Source organism: Chiloscyllium punctatum, chromosome 31, assembly GCF_047496795.1.
Source record: "Chiloscyllium punctatum isolate Juve2018m chromosome 31, sChiPun1.3, whole genome shotgun sequence".
In the NCBI taxonomy this organism is placed as follows: domain Eukaryota; kingdom Metazoa; phylum Chordata; class Chondrichthyes; order Orectolobiformes; family Hemiscylliidae; genus Chiloscyllium; species Chiloscyllium punctatum.
In genome coordinates, this window is record NC_092769.1 from 3,302,258 (window position 1) to 3,321,469 (window position 19,212).

The 19,212-nt window shown below is 56.7% G+C and overlaps 1 protein-coding gene across 1 annotated transcript; it reads right to left on the bottom strand.

Moving 5' to 3' along the window:
- Positions 1 to 4,223: 4,223 nt before the first annotated feature.
- Positions 4,224 to 8,963, bottom strand: LOC140456853 (uncharacterized). Its single transcript, XM_072550785.1, has 2 exons — positions 8,294 to 8,963; positions 4,224 to 5,026 (listed from the first exon to the last, which is right to left on the bottom strand). Exons 1-2 carry the CDS (start codon positions 8,961 to 8,963, stop codon positions 4,953 to 4,955), a joined length of 744 nt encoding a protein of 247 aa, XP_072406886.1. The 3' UTR covers positions 4,224 to 4,952.
- Between the last annotated feature and the right edge of the window lie 10,249 nt (positions 8,964 to 19,212).

Sequence of the window (19,212 nt, forward strand, 5' to 3'; positions counted from 1 at the left end):
ACCTCCCCCAACTCCGTCCAACACCGACCCTCCACCAAACCCATCCAACACCGCCCCCTCTCCCAGCCCCGTTCAAAAACGAACCCTCACCAACAACGTATAACATTTCCCCCTCCCCAAAACCTTCCAACACATCCCACTACCGAACACCGTCCAACACCTCCCCTCCCCCAAACCCGTCCAACACCGCCCCCTCCCAAAACATCCATCACCACCCCCTACCCCCAACCTCCCAACACTGCCACCTACCCACAACCCCATCAAACACCACCCTCTCCCCCAACACTGTTCAACACCGCCGCCTCTCCAACACCGTCCGATACCGCCCCCTCCCCAATCAGGTCCAACACCACTCCATCCCCAAAAGCTGTCCAAAACTGCCCGCTCCCCCAACCCTGTCCAACACCTCGCCCTCCCCCAACATGGTCCAACACCACACACTCCCCAACCCTGTCCGACACCGCCCCCTCCCCAATCCCGTCCAACACCGCTCCCTCCCCCAAAGCTGTCCAAAACTGCCCGCTCCCCCAAGCCTATCCAACACCGTCCCCTCCCCCAACACGGTCCAACACCGCACACTCCCCAACCCCGTCCGACACCTCCCCTCTCCAATCACGTCTAACACCGCCCCCTCCACCAACCCCGTCCAACACCGCCACTCCCCCAACCCCGTCCAATACCGCTCCCTCCCCAATCCCGTCAGATACCAACCCTTCCACAATGCTATCCAACACCGCACCCTCCCCCAAAGCTGTCCAAAAGCGCCCCCTCCCCCAACTCCGTCCAACACTGCCCATTGCCCCAACACGGTCCAACACAGCCCCCTCCCTAACCCCGTTCGACACCGCCCCCTCCCCAATCGTGTCCAACACCGCACCCTCCCCAAAACTGTTCAACACTGCCGCCTCCCCAACCCAGTCCGATACCGCCCCCTCCTCAATCCCGTCCAACACCGCTCCCTCCCCCAAAGCTACCCAAAACCGGCCCAGCCCCCAACCCTGTCCAACACCGCCCTCTCCCCCAACACCATCCCACACCGCTCACTCACCAAGCCCCGTTCAAAACCGCCCCCCCACTCCGTCCAGCAACGCCCCCAAACCCAGCCCTGTCAAACACTGCTCCCTCTCTCCAACCCTGTCCAAAACTGCTCCCACCCAACACCATCCAACACCGCCCCATCCCCCAACCCCATCCAACACCACCCCATACCCCAACCCCGTCCAACACCGCCCCTGCCCCAACTCCGTTCAACACGGCTCATTCCATCAACCTAATCATTCACTGCCCGCTCCCACAGCCGCGTTCAAAACCGAACCTTCCCCAACCCCGTCTAACACTGGCCCCACCCCAAACCCGTCTATCATGTCCCACTCCCCCTAAACCTGTCCAACATCGACCACTCCCACAACTCCATCCAACACCGCTGCCTCCACCAACCACATCCAACACCGCCCACTGCCCCAGCCCCGTTCAAAACCGAACCCTCCCCAACCCCATCCAACACTGCCCCCTCCCCAAACCCGTCAGACAGTGCCCCCATCCCCAGCACGATCCAACACCGCCTCCTCCCCAACCCTGTCCAACACCGCCCACTCCCCCAACTCCTTCCAACACCGCCCCCTCCACCAACACCATCCAACACCGTCCACTCCCCCAGCACCGTTCAAAACTGAACTCTCCCCATCCCCGTCCAACACCACCCACTCCCCCAAACCTGTCCATCACTGCTCCCTCCCCAGCCCCGTCTAACACTGATCCTCCCCAACCCCGTCTTCCACTGCCCCTCTCCCAACCCCCTCCATCACCGCTTTCAAAACCGAAACCTCCACAACCCCGTCGAACACTGCCCCCTCCCGAAACCCGTCAAACAGGCCCACTCCCACTAACCCTGTTCAACACCGCTCACTCCCACAACTCCGCCCAACACCGCCCCCTTAACTAACCCCATCCAACACTGCCCGCTCCCAGCCCCATTCAACACCGCCCCCTCCCCCAACCCCATCAAACACCACCCCCTCCCCAAAAACCGTCCCACACCGCCGCCTCCCCAAACCTGTCCAACACCGCCCCCTCCCCAACACCATCCAACACCGCTGCCTCACCAAACCCGTCAAACACCACACCCTCCCTAACCCCGTCCAACACCACCCCCTTCCTAACCCTGCCCCTTCCTCAACCCAGTCCATCACCGCCCCCTACCCTACCCCTTCCATCAATGCCCCTGTGCGAGATAAGTGGCTATCCAGCCCCATCTACGGCACTTTTTATTTCCCTTCCCAGGAACAAAGACACGGAGGAGTCAGTCCAAAACTTTTCATTCAACTTTGCAAAGTCGGGTGCTGTTCCCAAAGGTACACACACACAAGCATAGTAATCTCCACACATTATATACATGTATATGTGGGCTGGGTTTTCTACTGCTGCCTTGACCAACGAGTGCTCGGATTCCCCACTGTTTTCCTTATTTGGGTTCTGGTGCCTGGGATTCTTTTATCATTCACTTGGCCAATCAGTGTTTGAGCTTCCCATTCTTCCCTTATATGGATGATGTTGTACAACTGTGGTTAAGGGCGGCCTCTCAACTATCGAGGAAAGCTGTTACAACTGTTTCATTCATATAAACGTGGGGGAGGTCCGGCAACAGTTGAATGTCTGCTTGTGTTTACTATGAGGTAGAAAAGACTAAAAGGCAGCTAACCGTTTAAAAATTACACTACCCCCTACAAATCCCCCGTGTCTTTTCTTACGGCCTGTAATTTTTCAACCGTAAGTTTCTTCTCCAGGGCATTTAATAACTCCCGAGCTTGTTCATCAAACTGCCCTTCTCTAATACGACCCCCGCCCAAGAGGGATTCACGTTGTTCCATCTCGAGGTTTATTCATTCAACCTGCCCATAGGGAACATCCTTCTTAGTAAGGGCGGTTTCGATCAGTCGTTGAGTTAATCCCCGGACACAGGGAATAACGCAACACCCAAGGGCAGTGAGTACCCCTGCCACCACTATACATGAGACAAGAAAGGGAACGACCACCCCCGTCCATTTACCGAACCAAGCTTCCAACCAGTCCGTGAGGCCAGAGTCGATGCCCGAGTTTTCGGCCAGTTCGTCCGCCAATGTGGTGAGTCCATCCAGGGCGCGGGTGATGGACCCATCAGGGGCTGTGTTGTTGGGGATGAAAGTGCAGCACTGAGTGCCTATCATGACACAAACACCCCCCTTCTCTGCCAACATCATGTCTAAGGCCAACCTATTTTCCCACGCCATCTTACTCGTGGCGTCCAGTTGTTCTGCTATTCCTTTCACTGCATCCCGGGTATAATTAATGAACCTCTGCTGATTGTAGTAAATATAATTAATCCAATCCACGTTCTTATTGATAGTCACCCACCAAAACAGTGACGACTCAAAACCCGCCGCTATCTGGTTCCTAGCCTTGTATTCGTCAGGAACACCCCTGGGGACTCCTATGGCATCTAAATATATGTTATCATCAAAAGAGGTCTCCAAAGCTCTCTCAGTTCTTCCACTAGAACGGGGTCGCTCTTGTTTTTCGAATGCCAGGGTGAATGGGATGGCCAATTGAACGATCGCACAAGTGCCCGTCCATTTTTGGGGCAGGGTCGGTCGCAGAACCCTCCCACCACAGTACCACCAGAGGTCTGCCCTAGGTACATGAATGTGGGAGTAATTCCCGCCCCCGATAGTTTCATTGACCAGCCGAATTGATCCGCTGCACTTGTCAAATGTCCCCACATCGTCGTCCCACTGTAGACCCGTCCGAGAGACGCAGGCCTGGTGCGTACCCGTTACCCCTGAGAATGATGGCGGGCGGGGCGCCCCCTCAGTCCTGACGGGGGAAACTTCAAACTCAAGGGTCGACAAGTGGGGTCGTTCCAGGCCTCTCGGTCCTGGTACAGCCTTATCATGCAGTCCATGGCTCGTGGGTGTTTCTCCCATCCCAGCGGGAATGGGACCACCTGAGGGTTAGGGCGGGCACTCGTGCATGCGTAGCAATCACTCTTTTTCATGCTCCTCACAGTATATTTGACCCATTCCATCCAGGCATTCGCCTCCCCGTATCCCGTTTCTATTTCAAAGGTCTTTTCCAAATCCGTTGTCTCAATTATTCGAATCTTTTCCTGCTTATCAGTGGTGGATGAGCCCCCAGACTCAGCTTCAATGACCGTGATATACGTGCAGCACAGCTGCATTCCCCCCCCCCCATCCTGCCTGGCCCCCAACTCTAATACCCACTATTGTTCTATTAAGTCTCGCCTCGTTCTTTTCCAAGTTCTTTATGGTCAGATAAAGCGGATTGCACCGATTATGCCCACAATCTCGTCCAGGGGTGATGGGATCACGGACAACTGACACCATAGCCTGGACCCCGGGGGCTGGAAGCCTACTTAGGCCTTCCCTACCATACAATTGTAATACTAACGTCTGACCCTGGAATCCCCTTTCTCTCTCTAGATTCTGCTTAGTTTGATTCAGTTGACTTTTAGTCCTACAGGGCACCAACTCACATAGGTCTAAGCTAAGTGTCTGTGTTGATTGGTTGGCAAGCACGGAGATGGTGAACCACTGACGGTCCTCTATTTGTTTCATCCGGAGACCAAATTGGGTAACACGCACACTATGACCCAGCCCAAGGACAATGGCATAGCAAGTTAACAATACGATTGACCGCATTTTGTCGCGACACCCGTAGCCCGAGGGCACAGTTCCTTTAGACTCGCCAAAGTCCGATTAGTTCGTTCTCAGGGTCTCTGTTCCTTAGATGCCTTTGTCAGAGAGGTTCGTTCGTCCTCCGTCGGTTGTGGCACTGGTCCCTTGACTCGAGTGTAATGTGTCCAGCCCTTTTCGGCCGTACGGACAGCCGTTTCGGTCGTCAAAAGTACCAGGAAGGGACCGTCCCAAGTTGGTTCGAGGGTACGTTGCTTCCAGCTTTTAATCAGGACCCACTGACCCGGCTTGACGGTGTGCACCGCAAACTCGAGGGGCGGCGTCTGTGCCAAAAGTCCCTGTTGGCGTAAACGAGATAGAGCAGACCCCAGAGCCACCACATATTTTTGCACAAACATATCCCGAGACTCAAATACAGGAGGTTCCCCCTTCGGCCCATGGAACGGGAGGCCAAATAACATTTCGAAAGGGGAGACGCCCAAATCCCGCCTTGGCTGGGTGCGAATTTGCAACAGGGCAAGGGGTAGGCATTTGGTCCAAGGCAGGCCGATTTCACTAGTGAGCTTGGTTAGCTGCTTTTTGATGGTCTGGTTCATTCTTTCGACCTTGCCCGAGGAGGAGGGATGCCAGGGGGTGTGCAAATCCCAGTCAATCCCCATTGCTTGCACTACATTCTGGAGGACGGTCGAGGTGAAGTGGCTCCCCTGGTCAGAGTCAATAGCGCGGGGTAGCCCAAATCGTGGGATGATTTGCTCGAGTAGAATCTTGCTAACCTGAGTTGCCCGTTGCCGTGGTAGTGGAGAAAGCTTCCACCCATCCTGTCAGGTGATCTACCACTACTAATAGATATTTCAGGCGACCTATGGGGGGGAGCTCAGTGTAATCTACCTGAACATACTCAAACGGCCTATAGGCCGGACTCCTACCCCCTTGTCTTGCATGCTGCCGCAGCCCCCTTTTGTTAATCTTTCGACATGTTATACAATCTCCTGTGACCTGCTTGGCTACCGTGTACAGACCAGGGTGAGCATATCGGCGCAGGAAGGCATCACACAGTGCCTGGGCGCCCCAGTGACCCCCTTGGTGTAAACGGGCAATAATGTCCCGCGTCAACGGTCGATTTAGTAGCTGGCGGCCATCGGGTAAGGTCCACTTGCCTTCCCTATCCTTTGTACCCCCCAGAGACGCGAGAAGAGTTTCTTCTTTGTCAGTAAACGTGGGCACTTCGGTAATTTCGGATATCTGTGGAATCCTTACCAGGCAGTTTATTACTTCCTTCCCCATCCCAGCCAATTTTGCCTGTTCATCTGCCAATTGATTCCCCAGGGTCTCTATTTTATCGTCTTTCTGGTGTCCTTTCACATGTACTACTGCAATCTCTTGTGGCAGCAACAAATCCTCCAAGATCATGGCTACTAGTTCCTCGTGGACCAACTCCTTTCCTCTACTATTTATCATTCCCCTTTCTTTCCAGATCTTCCCAAAGGTGTGTACTACCCCAAAGGCATACTTAGAGTCAGTGTAGATTATCCCGGCTATTCCCTTTAAATTCCTCAGAGCCCGGTGCAAGGCGTACAATTCGCACGTTTGTGCGGACCAGGCATTCGGTAGCCGTCCACTTTCCACTAATTCCCAACCAGTCTCACTAATGACTGCATAACCGTTGTGTCTCTTCCCATCTATCACTCGAGAGGACCCATCAATGTACCACCGCCTACCTGCATGTAAGGGGGTATCCCTCAGATCTTCCCTCACTTTACTCTGGGACTCTATTATGTCTGGACAGCAGTGTTCCAGTTCCTCCTCCCCTTCCCCTTTCCAAAGAAAGTCCGCCGGGTTCTGGCAGCCCCCGACTTCTATTCGGAGGTCTTCTCGGTCTAACAATATGGCTTCATATTTCAGAATTCTCGAGTCAGTCAGCCACCTCCCGGCTTTCTGATTCAGAATAGTTCTAACCTGGTGGGGAGTAGTGACTGTCAAGGGGGCCCCGAAAGTCAACTTCCTGCTTTCCTCTACCAGCTTTGCCGTGGCTGCCACCACTTGGACACACTCCGGCCACCCTCGGGAGACTGGATCCAGAATTTTTGACAGGAAAGCCGCGGGCTTCCTTTTACCCCCCCAGTCCTGGGTCAACACTCCAAGAGCGGTTCCCTCTCAGGAGTTCACAAAGAGGCGAAATGTCTTACTAAAATCCGGCAAGCTTAAAACAGGTGCGGCCATCAATTTTCCTTTTAGGATTTCAATTAACTTTTTCTCCTCCTCCTCCCATTTTATTCTGTTGGGTGCCTCCTCAATGAGTTTTAGGTACAAGTCTTTAGTAAGGGGGGCATAGTCGTCTATCCATAACCGACAATAGCCTAAGAGTCCCAAGAACTTCCGCAACTCCCTCTTGGTCGTTGGGAGGCCTAGTTCGATTATTGCCCGCACTCTTTCCAGACTTATTCGTTTCTGTCCCTGGCTTATCAAGTGTCCCAGGTACTTAACCTCTTTCTCGACATATTGGAGCTTCTTCTGACTCACTCTTAACCCCTTCTCAGCTAGGTAATTTAACAGGGCATTAGTCCCAAGTAGGACGTCCTCCTCCGCCGGTCCGGATAAAAGGAGATCGTCCACGTATTGTATAAGCTTAAGGGCCGGGGACAAGGTTAGTCCCTCCAATAATTGTTCCAGAATTTGCCCGAACAGAGTCGGGGACTCAGTGAATCCTTGGGGGAGTACGGTCCACCTGTACTGTTGTTTTCTGCCAGTATCAGAATCCTCCCATTCAAAAGCAAAAAGATCCCTACTGTCCTTGTCCAGGGGACACGCCCAGAAGGCATCCTTTAAGTCTATAACACTAAACCAGCCGTGGTCCGGGGGGATTCGCCCCAGAATAGTGTATGGGTTCGGTACCACAGGGTGCCGTACTTGGACAATTTTATTTACCTCCCTTAGGTCTTGGACCATTCGGTAGCTCCCATCCGACTTCCGGACCGGCAGGATGGGGGAATTGTATCGTGACATACAGGGCTCTACCAATCCATCTTTTATTAGGTCTTCCATAACTGTCTTCAGGCCCTGCCTCCCTTCCCAAGAGATGGGGTATTGGCGCACTCTGACGTCGGGGCTCTGGGGCTTTAATTTTACCTCCACAGGTCGAATTGCGAGTCCCCCCCAGTTCCCTTTGGCGACCCAAACCCTAGGGTCTATCTCTGTCAATCGGGACTCACTAAGGTATGACATGGTAACGGCTAATTCTTCCTCTCTCACTTCTGCCCCGTCTCGCTTCTCTCCCTCTCCAACTTTTCTTCGACGTTCCTCTTTCCACCCCATAACCTCCCTCCCCCATTCCGGTGGACTTACAAGCTTCCCGTACGGCTGCCACCATCATTTTGTCTTATGTTTCTCCCTTATTACATCCCTCTGAACGTACACCTTCTGTGCTTCCCGTAATAATTCTGCAACATCCTTTTCAGCCCAATCCTCCACTTTCTGTAATTTCTTCTGAATGTCAGGCCATGACTTAGTCACAAAGTGTACCTTAAGCATGCTCTTGCCTATTTCCCCATCGGGGTCTAAACCTGAATACTTTTGCATGGACTCCCGCAAACGGTCTAAAAACTCACTCGGGGATTCATCCTTTTTCTGTCCAACTTCAAATGCTTTTGCGAAATTCCGCTGTTTGGGCACGCAGGTTTGGATTCCCCTGATTATAAGGCTTCTGAGGTCTGTCATATTGGCCCTTCCCCCCGCGTCGTTATGATCCCACCGGGGGTCCTCTAAGGGGTACTTCTGCTCTCCACGCTGAGGGCCGTCCTGATGCTCCCTATCCCAAATGGCCATTGCACTATTCCGGATCATAACAATTTCATCGTAATTAAATAGTATTCTCATCATGGCCTGCAGTTCAGCCCATGTGTATATACTGGGCCCCAGAAATTGGTCCAGTTGTATTCCCACACTGACGGGGTCGTCCAGTAGACGGGGTCGTTCATTACGGAGTTGCCGGATATCCCCAGAATTTAAAGGTTGTACTACGAACCCGGTCCGTTCGTTCCCAAACGGCACCTCTCGTAAGGGGTTCAGCTGTTCAATATTATCACTCCTCCCAGCTCTCAATCCCTCTTCTCGACCTCTCCGCATCTCGAGTCGGACTGATTTCCTAGTGCCTGGGGTGAGTTCTGTGCCCCCTCCTGTACCCCCCCCAGCAGTCCCTTCCTCACTGGTCGTAGCCTGCTGGGACTCGGAATTATCCGTCGCAGGAGGGAGGTCCGCGCTGGACGCCTGGTCGTGCATGGGTGGTATATACGGGGGCGGGGAAGACGGTGGCAAACCGTCGGTGAGGATGTCCCAAGACTTCTGGGGCTTCCTCGGGTCTGTTTGGGGAATCAGAGGATAGAGACGCGTGGGTCTCTCGCCGTCTCCCGCCAACCAGGCGGCGGCATATTTGCTCTCCTCTGGGTCAAACGGTTGTTTTCTGTTAACATATACATTTAGGATTTGACACACCCAGTCTTCATCAGACCCATACTCGGACCAAACTACCGAGGGGGCGCGGATAGGTGCTTTGGTCCATATAAAACAACAATATTTTATCATGGTCTCTTTCTTTAAGTCCTTCGTTCTACTACTGTCCGTCCATAGACTTAACTTCCGACCTAATGGACTATCGGGGGGTATTTCTTTCCCATTTGCAGTCTTCCCTGACTTTTCCTTAGTAAATCTAGAAGTCTGATTTCCCATGGTTTATCTTCGGTCCTGGTCTTAAACGCCCAAAGCGTTTTCACAGATGACCGTCAAAACCACAATTTCCCGTGGTTTATCTTCAGTCCTGGTCTTAAACGCTCAAAGCGTTTTCACAGATGACCGTCAAAACCACAATTTCCCGTGGTTTATCTTCAGTCCTGGTCTTAAACGCCCAAAGCGTTTTCACAGATGACCGTCAAAACCACGCGGCCAACAAGGAAGAACAAAAGAATCTCTTACCTTGATCCGTGCACGGAGTTGTCTGGCCTTTTAAAATGTGTGTACCCCCGTGTATAGTCACTAACCGGTCGTCCCAGCACTCGTCCGTGTGTTCCTTTTCCAGGATTCAAAATTATTTTTAAATGAGCGGGGTCACATCGTCTTATGGCCGACGGCCAACGGACCAAGCCGATCAGTGAGAAGTATAAATATATACTAGACGCGTCTTTGTTGTAATCAGGCTTGATCCGTGAGCCGAAGAGACTGCCCCCCCCGGCAATAATTATTTCATCCCGGATGAGCCCCCAATTGTGCGAGATAAGTGGCTATCCAGCCCCATCTACGGCACTTTTTATTTCCCTTCCCAGGAACAAAGACACGGAGGAGTCAGTCCAAAACTTTTCATTCAACTTTGCAAAGTCGGGTGCTGTTCCCAAAGGTACACACACACAAGCATAGTAATCTCCACACATTATATACATGTATATGTGGGCTGGGTTTTCTACTGCTGCCTTGACCAACGAGTGCTCGGATTCCCCACTGTTTTCCTTATTTGGGTTCTGGTGCCTGGGATTCTTTTATCATTCACTTGGCCAATCAGTGTTTGAGCTTCCCATTCTTCCCTTATATGGATGATGTTGTACAACTGTGGTTAAGGGCGGCCTCTCAACTATCGAGGAAAGCTGTTACAACTGTTTCATTCATATAAACGTGGGGGAGGTCCGGCAACAGTTGAGTGTCTGCTTGTGTTTACTATGAGGTAGAAAAGACTAAAAGGCAGCTAACCGTTTAAAAATTACACTACCCCCTACACCCCCTCCCCCAACTCCATCAAACACCGCCCCCTCCCCAAACCTGCCCAACTCCACACCCTTCCCCAACCCGTTCGAACAGCGCCCCCTCCCCAACACCGTCCAACACCGCCCCCTCCCCAGCAACGTCCAACACCGCTGTCAACCCAACCCCATCCGAGACCGCCCCATCCCAAAACCCGTCCAACACCACCCCCTCACCAAACCCATCCAACACTTCCCCTCCCTCTCCCCCAAACCTGTCCAACACCACCCACTCAGAACCCCGATCTAACATTGCCCCCTCCCCCAACCTCGTCCAACCCTCCCCCCTTGCCCAACCCCATCAAAAACCGCCCCCATTCCCAACACCATCCAACACCGCCCACTCCCCCAGCCCCGTTCAAAGCTGGCCCCTCCCCAACCCCGTCGAACACTGGTCCCTCCATAACCCCGTCCAACACCGCCCCCTTCCCGAACCCCATCCAACACTGCTGCATCCCCAACCCCGTCCGACACGACCCACTTCCCAAACCTGTACCACAACACCCCCTCCCCCAAACCCGTCCCACACCAACCCGAACCCAACACCACCAACTCCCTAACCCCGTCCAACACCGCCCCACCCCAACCCTGTCCAAAACCGCCCCCTCCACACCCTGTCCCACAACACCCCCACCCCCAAACCCGTCCCACACCCCCCTGCCTCAAACCTGTCCCACACTAACTCCACCCCCAACACCGCCCAACACCGCCACCTCCCCAACACCATCCGACACCACTCCCTCCCCAATCCGGTCCAAAATCGCCCCCTCCCCGAACTCGTCCAACACCGCCCCTTCGCAACACCGTCCAACACACCTGCCTCCCCAAACGCGTCAAACACTGGCCCCTCCCCACCACTGTCCTACACCATACACTCCAGCAAACCCCGTCCAAAGCTTCCCCCTCCCCAACCCCGTCCAACACCACCCCTCCCAAACCCGTCCAACAGCGCACCATCCCCCAACTCCATCCAACACCGACCCCTCCCCAAATCCATCCAACACCGCCCCTTCCCCAAACCCGTCCCACACCTCCCCCTCCCCCAACACCGTCCAACACCACCGCGTCCCCAACCCCGACCGACACCACCCCCTCCCCAAGCCTGTACCTCAAAGTCCCCTCCCCAAACCCGTCCTACACCACCCCCTCCCCAAACCCCTCCCACGCCAACCCCACCCCAACACCGCCCTACACTGCCGCCTCCCCAACCCCGTCCAACACCGCCCATCCCACAACCCCGACCAACGCCGCCCTCTCCCAAACCCTGTCTCACAACACCCCCTCCCCCAAACACTTTCCACACCAACCCCTCCCACAACACCATCCAACACCGTCGCCTCCCCAACCCGGTCCATTACTGCCCCCCCAACCCCGTCCAACACCGCCCCCTCCCGAAACCCGTCCAACACCGCTCCCTCCCCCAAACCTGTCCCACACCTCCCCCTCCCTCAAGACCGGCCAACACCACCCACCCACCAACCCCGAACAACACCGCCCCGTTATCAACCCTGTACCACAACACCCCCTCCCCAAACCCTTCCCACACCAACCCCTCCCACAACACCATCCAACACCGTCGCCTCCCCAACCCGGTCCATTACTGCCCCCCCAACCCCGTCCAACACCGCCCCCTCCCGAAACCCGTCCAACACCGCTCCCTCCCCCAAACCTGTCCCACACCTCCCCCTCCCTCAAGACCGGCCAACACCACCCACCCACCAACCCCGAACAACACCGCCCCGTTATCAACCCTGTACCACAACACCCCCTCCCCAAACCCTTCCCACACCAACCCCTCCCGCAACACCACCCAACACTGCCGCCTCCCCCAACCCCATCCATCACTGCCCCCTCCCTCAACCCCGTCCAACACTGCACCCTCCCCAACCCCGTCCAACTCTGCCCCCTCCCCAACCCCATCCAACACTGCCCCATCCCCCCAACACCGCCCCCTCCCAATCCCATCCAACACCGCCCTCCCAACACCGTCCATCGCCGCCCCTTCCTAAACCTGTCCAACACCACCCCCTCCCCAACACCATCCAACACCGCTGCCTCACCAAACCCCTCAAACACCACAACCTCCCCAAACCTGTCCAATACCACCCCCTCCCCAATCCCGTCCAACACTGGTCCCTCCATAACCCCTCCAACACCGCCCCCTCCCCAACCCCATCCAACACTGTTGCCTCCCCAACCCCGTCCGACACGGCCCCCTTCCCAAACCTGTACCACAACACCCCCTCCCCCAAACCCGTCCCACACCACCCCCTCCCCCAAACCCGTCCCACACAAACCCGAACCCAACACCACCAACTCCCTATCCCTGTCCAACACCGCCCACCTCAACCCTGTCCAAATCCGCCCCCTCTACACCCTGTCCAATAACAACCCCACCCCCAAACCCGTCCCACACCCCCTGCCTCAAACCTGTCCCACACTAACTCCACCCCAACACCGCCCAACACCGCCACCTCCCCAACACCGTCTGACACCACTCCCTCCCCAATCCGGTCCAAAATCGCCCCCTCCCCAAACTCGTCCAACACCGCCCCTTCCACGCAAACCCAACCCACACCTCCCCCTCCCCCAACCCCATCCCACACCTCCCCCTCCCCCAACATCGTCCAACACCGCCTCCTCCCCAACCCTGTCCCAAAACACCCCCTATCCTAAACCCGTCCCACATCAACGCGTCCCCCAACACCGCCAAACACTGCTGCCTCCAGATCCCCATCCGACACCATCTACTCCCCAATCCCGTCCAACACCACAACCTCCCCAACACCATCCAAAACCTCCCCACCTTCAACCGTGTCCCAAACCACCCACTCACAAACCCCGTCCAACACCGCCCCCTCCCCCAACACCATCCAACACCGCTGCCTCATCAACCCAGTCCAACACCACGCCCTCCCCAACACCGCCCAAAACCACCCCCTCCCCAACCTAATCCAACACTGCATCCTCCCCAACCCCGTCGAACACCGCACTCCCCCAACCCTGTCCAACACTGCCCCCTCCCTCAACCACATCTTACACTGCCCCATCCCCAACCCCATCCAACACCGCTGCCTAGCACAAACCCGTCCATCACTGCCCCCTCCCCAACCCCGTCAAGCACCAGCCCCTTCCCAACACCGTCCAACACCGCAACCTCCCCCAACCCCGTCCAACATCTCCCCCGCCATAACCCCGTCCAACACTCTCCTCTCGCCAACCCCGTCCAACACCGCCCCTCCACCAACCCCGTGCAACACGGCACACTCCCCCAACCACGTACAACACCGCCAACTCTCCAAGCCTGTCCGACACCGACCCCTCCCCAACACTGTCCAACACCATCCCCTCCCCAACCCCGTCCAACACCGCCCCCCATACTCGTCCAACACCACCAACTCCCCAAACCCCGTCCAACACCGCACTTCCCCCAACCCCGTCTAACACTGCCCCCTCCTCATCCCCGTCCATACTACCAACACTGTCCAAAACCGCCCCCTCTCGCAACCCCGTTTAACACCGACCTCTCCCCAATCCCGGGCAACACGGCCCCCTCCACCAAACCCGTGCAACACCGCCCCCTCCCCAACACCATCCATCACCGCCCCCGCCCAACCACGTTCAACACCGACCTCTCCCCAACCCCGTCCAACACGGCCCCCTCCCCCAAACCCGTCCAACACCGCCCCCTCCCCCACCCCATCCAACACCGCCCCATCCCTAAGCACGTCCGACACCGCCAACTCACACTACCCCGTCCAACACTGCCCCCACCCCAACCCCGGCCAACACCGCCCCCGCCTCCATCCCTGTCCAATACCGTCCCCACCATCATACTCATCCAACACAGACACCTCCCCAACCCCGTCCAACACAGCCCCCAACCCCAACCCTGTCCAACATCGCCCCCTCCCCCAACCCCGTCGAACACCGCCCCCTTCTCAACCCCGTCTAACACCGCCCCCAACCCCAACACCTTCCAACATCGCCCATTCCCAACTTCGTCCAACACCGCCCCCTCCCCAACCCTGTCCAACACCACCGCTCCCCAATCTCTTCCAACACTGTCCCCTCCCAACAACCCCATCCAACACCGCCCACTCCCCATCCCCATCCAACATGGCCCCCTCCCTCAACCCGGTCTAACACCGTCCTCTCCCAAACCCCGTCCTTCACAACTCCTCTCAACCCCATCCAACACCGCCCCCTTTCTGATTTCCGTCCAACACCGCCCCACTCCCCATCTTCGTCCAACACCGCCCCCTCGCCCAACCCCATTCAAAACTGCCCCCCTCCCTCTGTACCCCTCTCGCTGTCCGCCCCTCGCTCTGTCACCACCTCTCTCTGCCCCCACACTCTTTACCCCTTCTCTGTCCCACATTCTCTGTCCCCACTCTTGGTCGCGCCCCTCTGTACCCCTATCTCTGCCCCCTCTCTCTGACCCCCACTCTGTCCCCTTCTCTGTCCCCCTCTCCGTCCCCCTCTCTCTCCCTCTCTCTGCCCCCTCTTTCTGTTCCGCTCTCTGCCCCGTCCCCATCTCTCTGTCCCCCTATCTCTCTCCCCCATTTCTCTGTCCCCATCTCTGTCCCCCCTCTCTCTGTCCCCCATCCCTCCTCTCTCTCTCTACCCGTCTCTCTGTTCACTGTATTTCTGTCCCCCTCTCTCTGCTCCCCCCATTCTCTGTCCCTCCTTTCTCTGTCCCCCTTCTCTCTGCCACACTCGCCCCCTCTCTGTCGTCCGCTCTGTTCCCCACTCTCTGTCTCCGTCTCTCTGTCCCCCTCTCTCTCAGTTCCCCTCTGTCTGTCGCATTTCTCGCTGTTTCCCCCTCTCTCTGTCGCCCATCTCTATGTCGCCCCTCTCTCTGACCCCCCTCTTTCTGTCCCCCCACTCCCTGTCCTCTTCTACCTCCCCCTCTCTCTGTCCCCCCTCTCTCTCCCTCTCCGTGTGCTCCCCTCTTTGTCCACCTCCTCTGTCCCCCTCTCTGTCCCGCCTCTCTCTACCCCTCTCTCTTTCCCCCGTCTCCCCCTTTCTGTCCGCCTCTCTCTGTCCCGCTCTCTCTGTCCCACTCTCTCTGCCCCACTACCTCCCCTCTCTCTGTTCTCCTCGTCCCCCTCACTCTCTGTCCCCTCTCTCCGTCTCCCCTCTTTCTGTTACCACCTCTGTCCACCCCTTTCTCTGTCCCCCTTTCTCTGTCCCCCTCTCTCTGTCCCCTGTCTCTCCCTGTCGCTCCTCTTTATGTCCCCACCCCCCATCACCCCCTCTATCTCCCCTCTCTGTCCCGATCTCTCTGTTCCCCTCTCTGTCTGTTCCCCTGTCTGTCGCCCGTCTCTATGTTGCCCCTCTCTCTGTTTCCCCATTTCCTGACCTCTTCTATCTCCCCCTCTCTCGGTTCCCCTCTCTCTGTCCCCCCTCTGTCCACACCTCTCTGTCCCCCCTCTCTCTCCCCGTCTCTCTGTCCCCCTCTCTCTCCCCCCCTGTTCCCATCCCCATCTCAATGTCCCCTATCTCTCTTCCCACTTTCTCTGACGCCCTCTCTGTTCCCCCTCTCTGTTCTCCACCGCCCCCTCTCTCTCTGTACTCCTCTCTCTGTTCACTCTCTCTCTGTCCCTCTCTCTCTGTCCCCCTCTCTCTTTTTCCATCCCTTTCTCTGCTCCCCTCTGACCTCTTCTATCTCCCACCTCTCTCTGTTCCCCTCTCTCTGTCCCCCACTCTCTTTCCCGTCTCCCTCCCCTCTATCTTGAAACCCCCTCTCTGTATCCCCTTTCTGTCCTCCTCTCTCTGTCCCCCTCTGCCTGTCCCCCTCTCTCTGTCCCCCTCCCTGTACTCCCACTCTCTCTGATCTCCATCCCATCTCTCTCTCTGTCCCCCTCCCTCTTCCCCTTTCTCTGATCCCCTCTCTCACTGTTCCCCTCCCTCTGTCGCCCTTCTCGCTGTGTCCCCCTCTCTCTGTCACCCGTTTCTATGTAGCCCGTCTCTCTGACGCTCGCTCTGTCCCCTCAGTCCCTGACCTCTTCTATCTCCCACTTCTCTCTGTTCCCCTCTATCTGTCTCCCAAACTCTTTCCCATCTCTCTCCCCTCTATCTGTCACCCCTCTCTCTGTCCCCCCTTTCTCTCCGCCTCTCTCTGTCCCCCTCTGTCTGTCTCCCCCCCTGTACTCCCTCTCTCTCTGATCCCCGTCCCCTTTCTCTCTCTCTATACCCCTCTCTCTGTTCACTTTCTCTCTGTCCCCTCTCTCTGTCCCCCACTCTCTTGCCCCTCTCTCTCCCCGTCTACCTGCCCCCTTCTCTCTCTGTCCCCCCTTTCTGTCCCCATCTCTCTCTCCCCCTCCCTGTACTCCGTCGCTCTTAGATCCACCGTCCCTCTCTCTCTCTGTACCCCTCTCTCTGTTCACTCTCTCTGTCCCCTCTCTCTGTCCCCCTCTCTCTGTTCCCCCCTCTCTCTGTCCCCTGTCTCTCTCTGTCGCTCCTCTTTATGTCCCCACCCCCCATCACCCCCTCTATCTCCCCTCTCTGTCCCCATCTCTCTGTTCCCCTCTCTGTCTGTTCCTTTGTCTGTCGCCCGTCTCTATGTTGCCCCTCTCTCTGCCCCCTCTCTCAGTTTCCCCATTTCCTGACCTCTTCTATCTCCCCCTCTCTCGGTTCCCCTCTCTCTGTCCCCCCTCTGTCCACACCTCTCTGTCCCCCCTCTCTCTCCCCCCTCTCTCTCCCCGTCTCTCTGTCCCCCTCTCTCTCCCCCCCTGTTCCCATCCCCATCTCAATGTCCCCTATCTCTCTTCCCACTTTCTCTGACCCCCTCTCTGTTCCCCCTCTCTGTTCTCCACCGCCCCCTCTCTCTCTGTACTCCTCTCTCTGTTCACACTCTCTCTGTCCCTCTCTCTCTGTCCCCCTCTCTCTTTTTCCATCCCTTTCTCTGCTCCCCTCTGACCTCTTCTATCTCCCACCTCTCTCTGTTCCCCTTTCTCTGTCCCCCACTCTCTTTCCCGTCTCTCTCCCCTCTATCTTGAAACCCCCTCTCTGTATCCCCTTTCTGTCCCTCTCTCTCTGTCCCCCTCTGCCTGTCCCCCTCTCTCTGTCCCCCTCCCTGTACTCCCACTCTCTCTGATCTCCATCCCATCTCTCTCTCTTTCCCCCTCCCTCTTCCCCTTTCTCTGATCCCCTCTCTCACTGTTCCCCTCCCTCTGTCGCCCTTCTCGCTGTGTCCCCCTCTCTCTGTCACCCGTTTCTATGTAGCCCCTCTCTCTGACGCTCGCTCTGTCCCCTCACTCCCTGACCTCTTCTATCTCCCACCTCTCTCTGTTCCCCTCTATCTGTCTCCCAAACTCTTTCACATCTCTCTCCCCTCTATCTGTCCCCCCTCTCGCTGTCCCCCCTTTCTGTCCGCCTCTCTCTGTCCCCCTCTGTCTGTCTCCCCCCCTGTACTCCCTCTCTCTCTGATCCCCGTCCCCTTTCTCTCTCTATACCCCTCTCTCTGTTCACTTTCTCTCTGTCCCCTCTCTCTGTCCCCCACTCTCTTGCCCCTCTCTCTCCCCGTCTACCTGCCCCCTTCTCTCTCTGTCCCCCCTTTCTGTTCCCATCTCTCTCTCCCCCTCCCTGTACTCCGTCGCTCTTAGATCCACCGTCCCTCTCTCTCTCTGTACCCCTCTCTCTGTTCACTCTCTCTGTCCCCTCTCTCTGTCCACCCCTCTCTCTGTCCCCTGCCTCTCTTTGTCGCCCCTCGCTCTCTGACCCCCGCCCTCCTCTCTGTTGCCCGCTTTGTCCCCAATTTCTGTCCCCATCTCTCTGTCGCCCCTCTCTCTCCCCTTCTCGCTGCTCTCCTCTCTCTCTGTTCCCCTGTCTCTGTCGCCCTTCTCACTGTGTCTCCCTCTCTTTGTCGACCGTATCTATGTCGTCCCTCTCTCTGACCACCCTCTCTCTGTCCCCCCTCTCCCTGACCTCTTCTACCTCCCCCCTCTCTGTTCCACTATCTCTTTCCCCCTCTCTGTGCCCCTCCCTTGCCCCCTCTCTGTCCATACCTCTCTGACCACCTCTCTGTCCCGCCTCGCTCTCTCCCCCTCTCTCTGTCCCCAATCTCTGTCCCCGCTCTCTGTCCCCCCTCTCTCTCCCCCCGTCTCTCTGTCCCCTCTCCCTGTTCTCCTCACTCTGTCTCCCTCTCTCTGTCCCCGCTCTGTCCTCCTCTCTCTGTCCCACGCTCTCTGTCCCCTATCTCTGTCCTCCACTCTCTGTTCCCCTATCTTTCCCCCGCTATCTCTGTCACCCCCCTCTCAGCCCCTTCCTTCTCTGTCCCCCCAACCCCACTCTCTATCCGCCTCCCTCTCTGCCCTGCCTCTCTCTGAACCCTCGCTCTCTGACCCCGTCTCTCTCACCCCCCTCTGTCCCCCTCACTGTTCCTTCTCTGTCTGTACCCCTCTCTGTGTCCACTCTTTCTATCTCCCCTCTCTCTGTGTGCCCCCTCTCTCTGTCCCCACGCTCTATCTGTTCCCCTCACTCTGTCTCTCCTCTCTCTGTCCACTCTCTCTCTCCCCCATCCTCACCTTTGTCGGCCTTTCTCTACTTCCCCCCACTATCTATCCTCACACTGTCTGTTCCCCCCACTCTCTGACACCATCTTTGTCACCCTCTCTCTTACCACCTCTCTCTGACACCTTCTATCTCCACCACTCCCTGTCCCCCTCGCTCTGTCCCCCTCTCTCAGCCCCCCCTTTCTGTCCCCCACTCTCTCTGTCCCCCCTCTCTAACACCCTCTC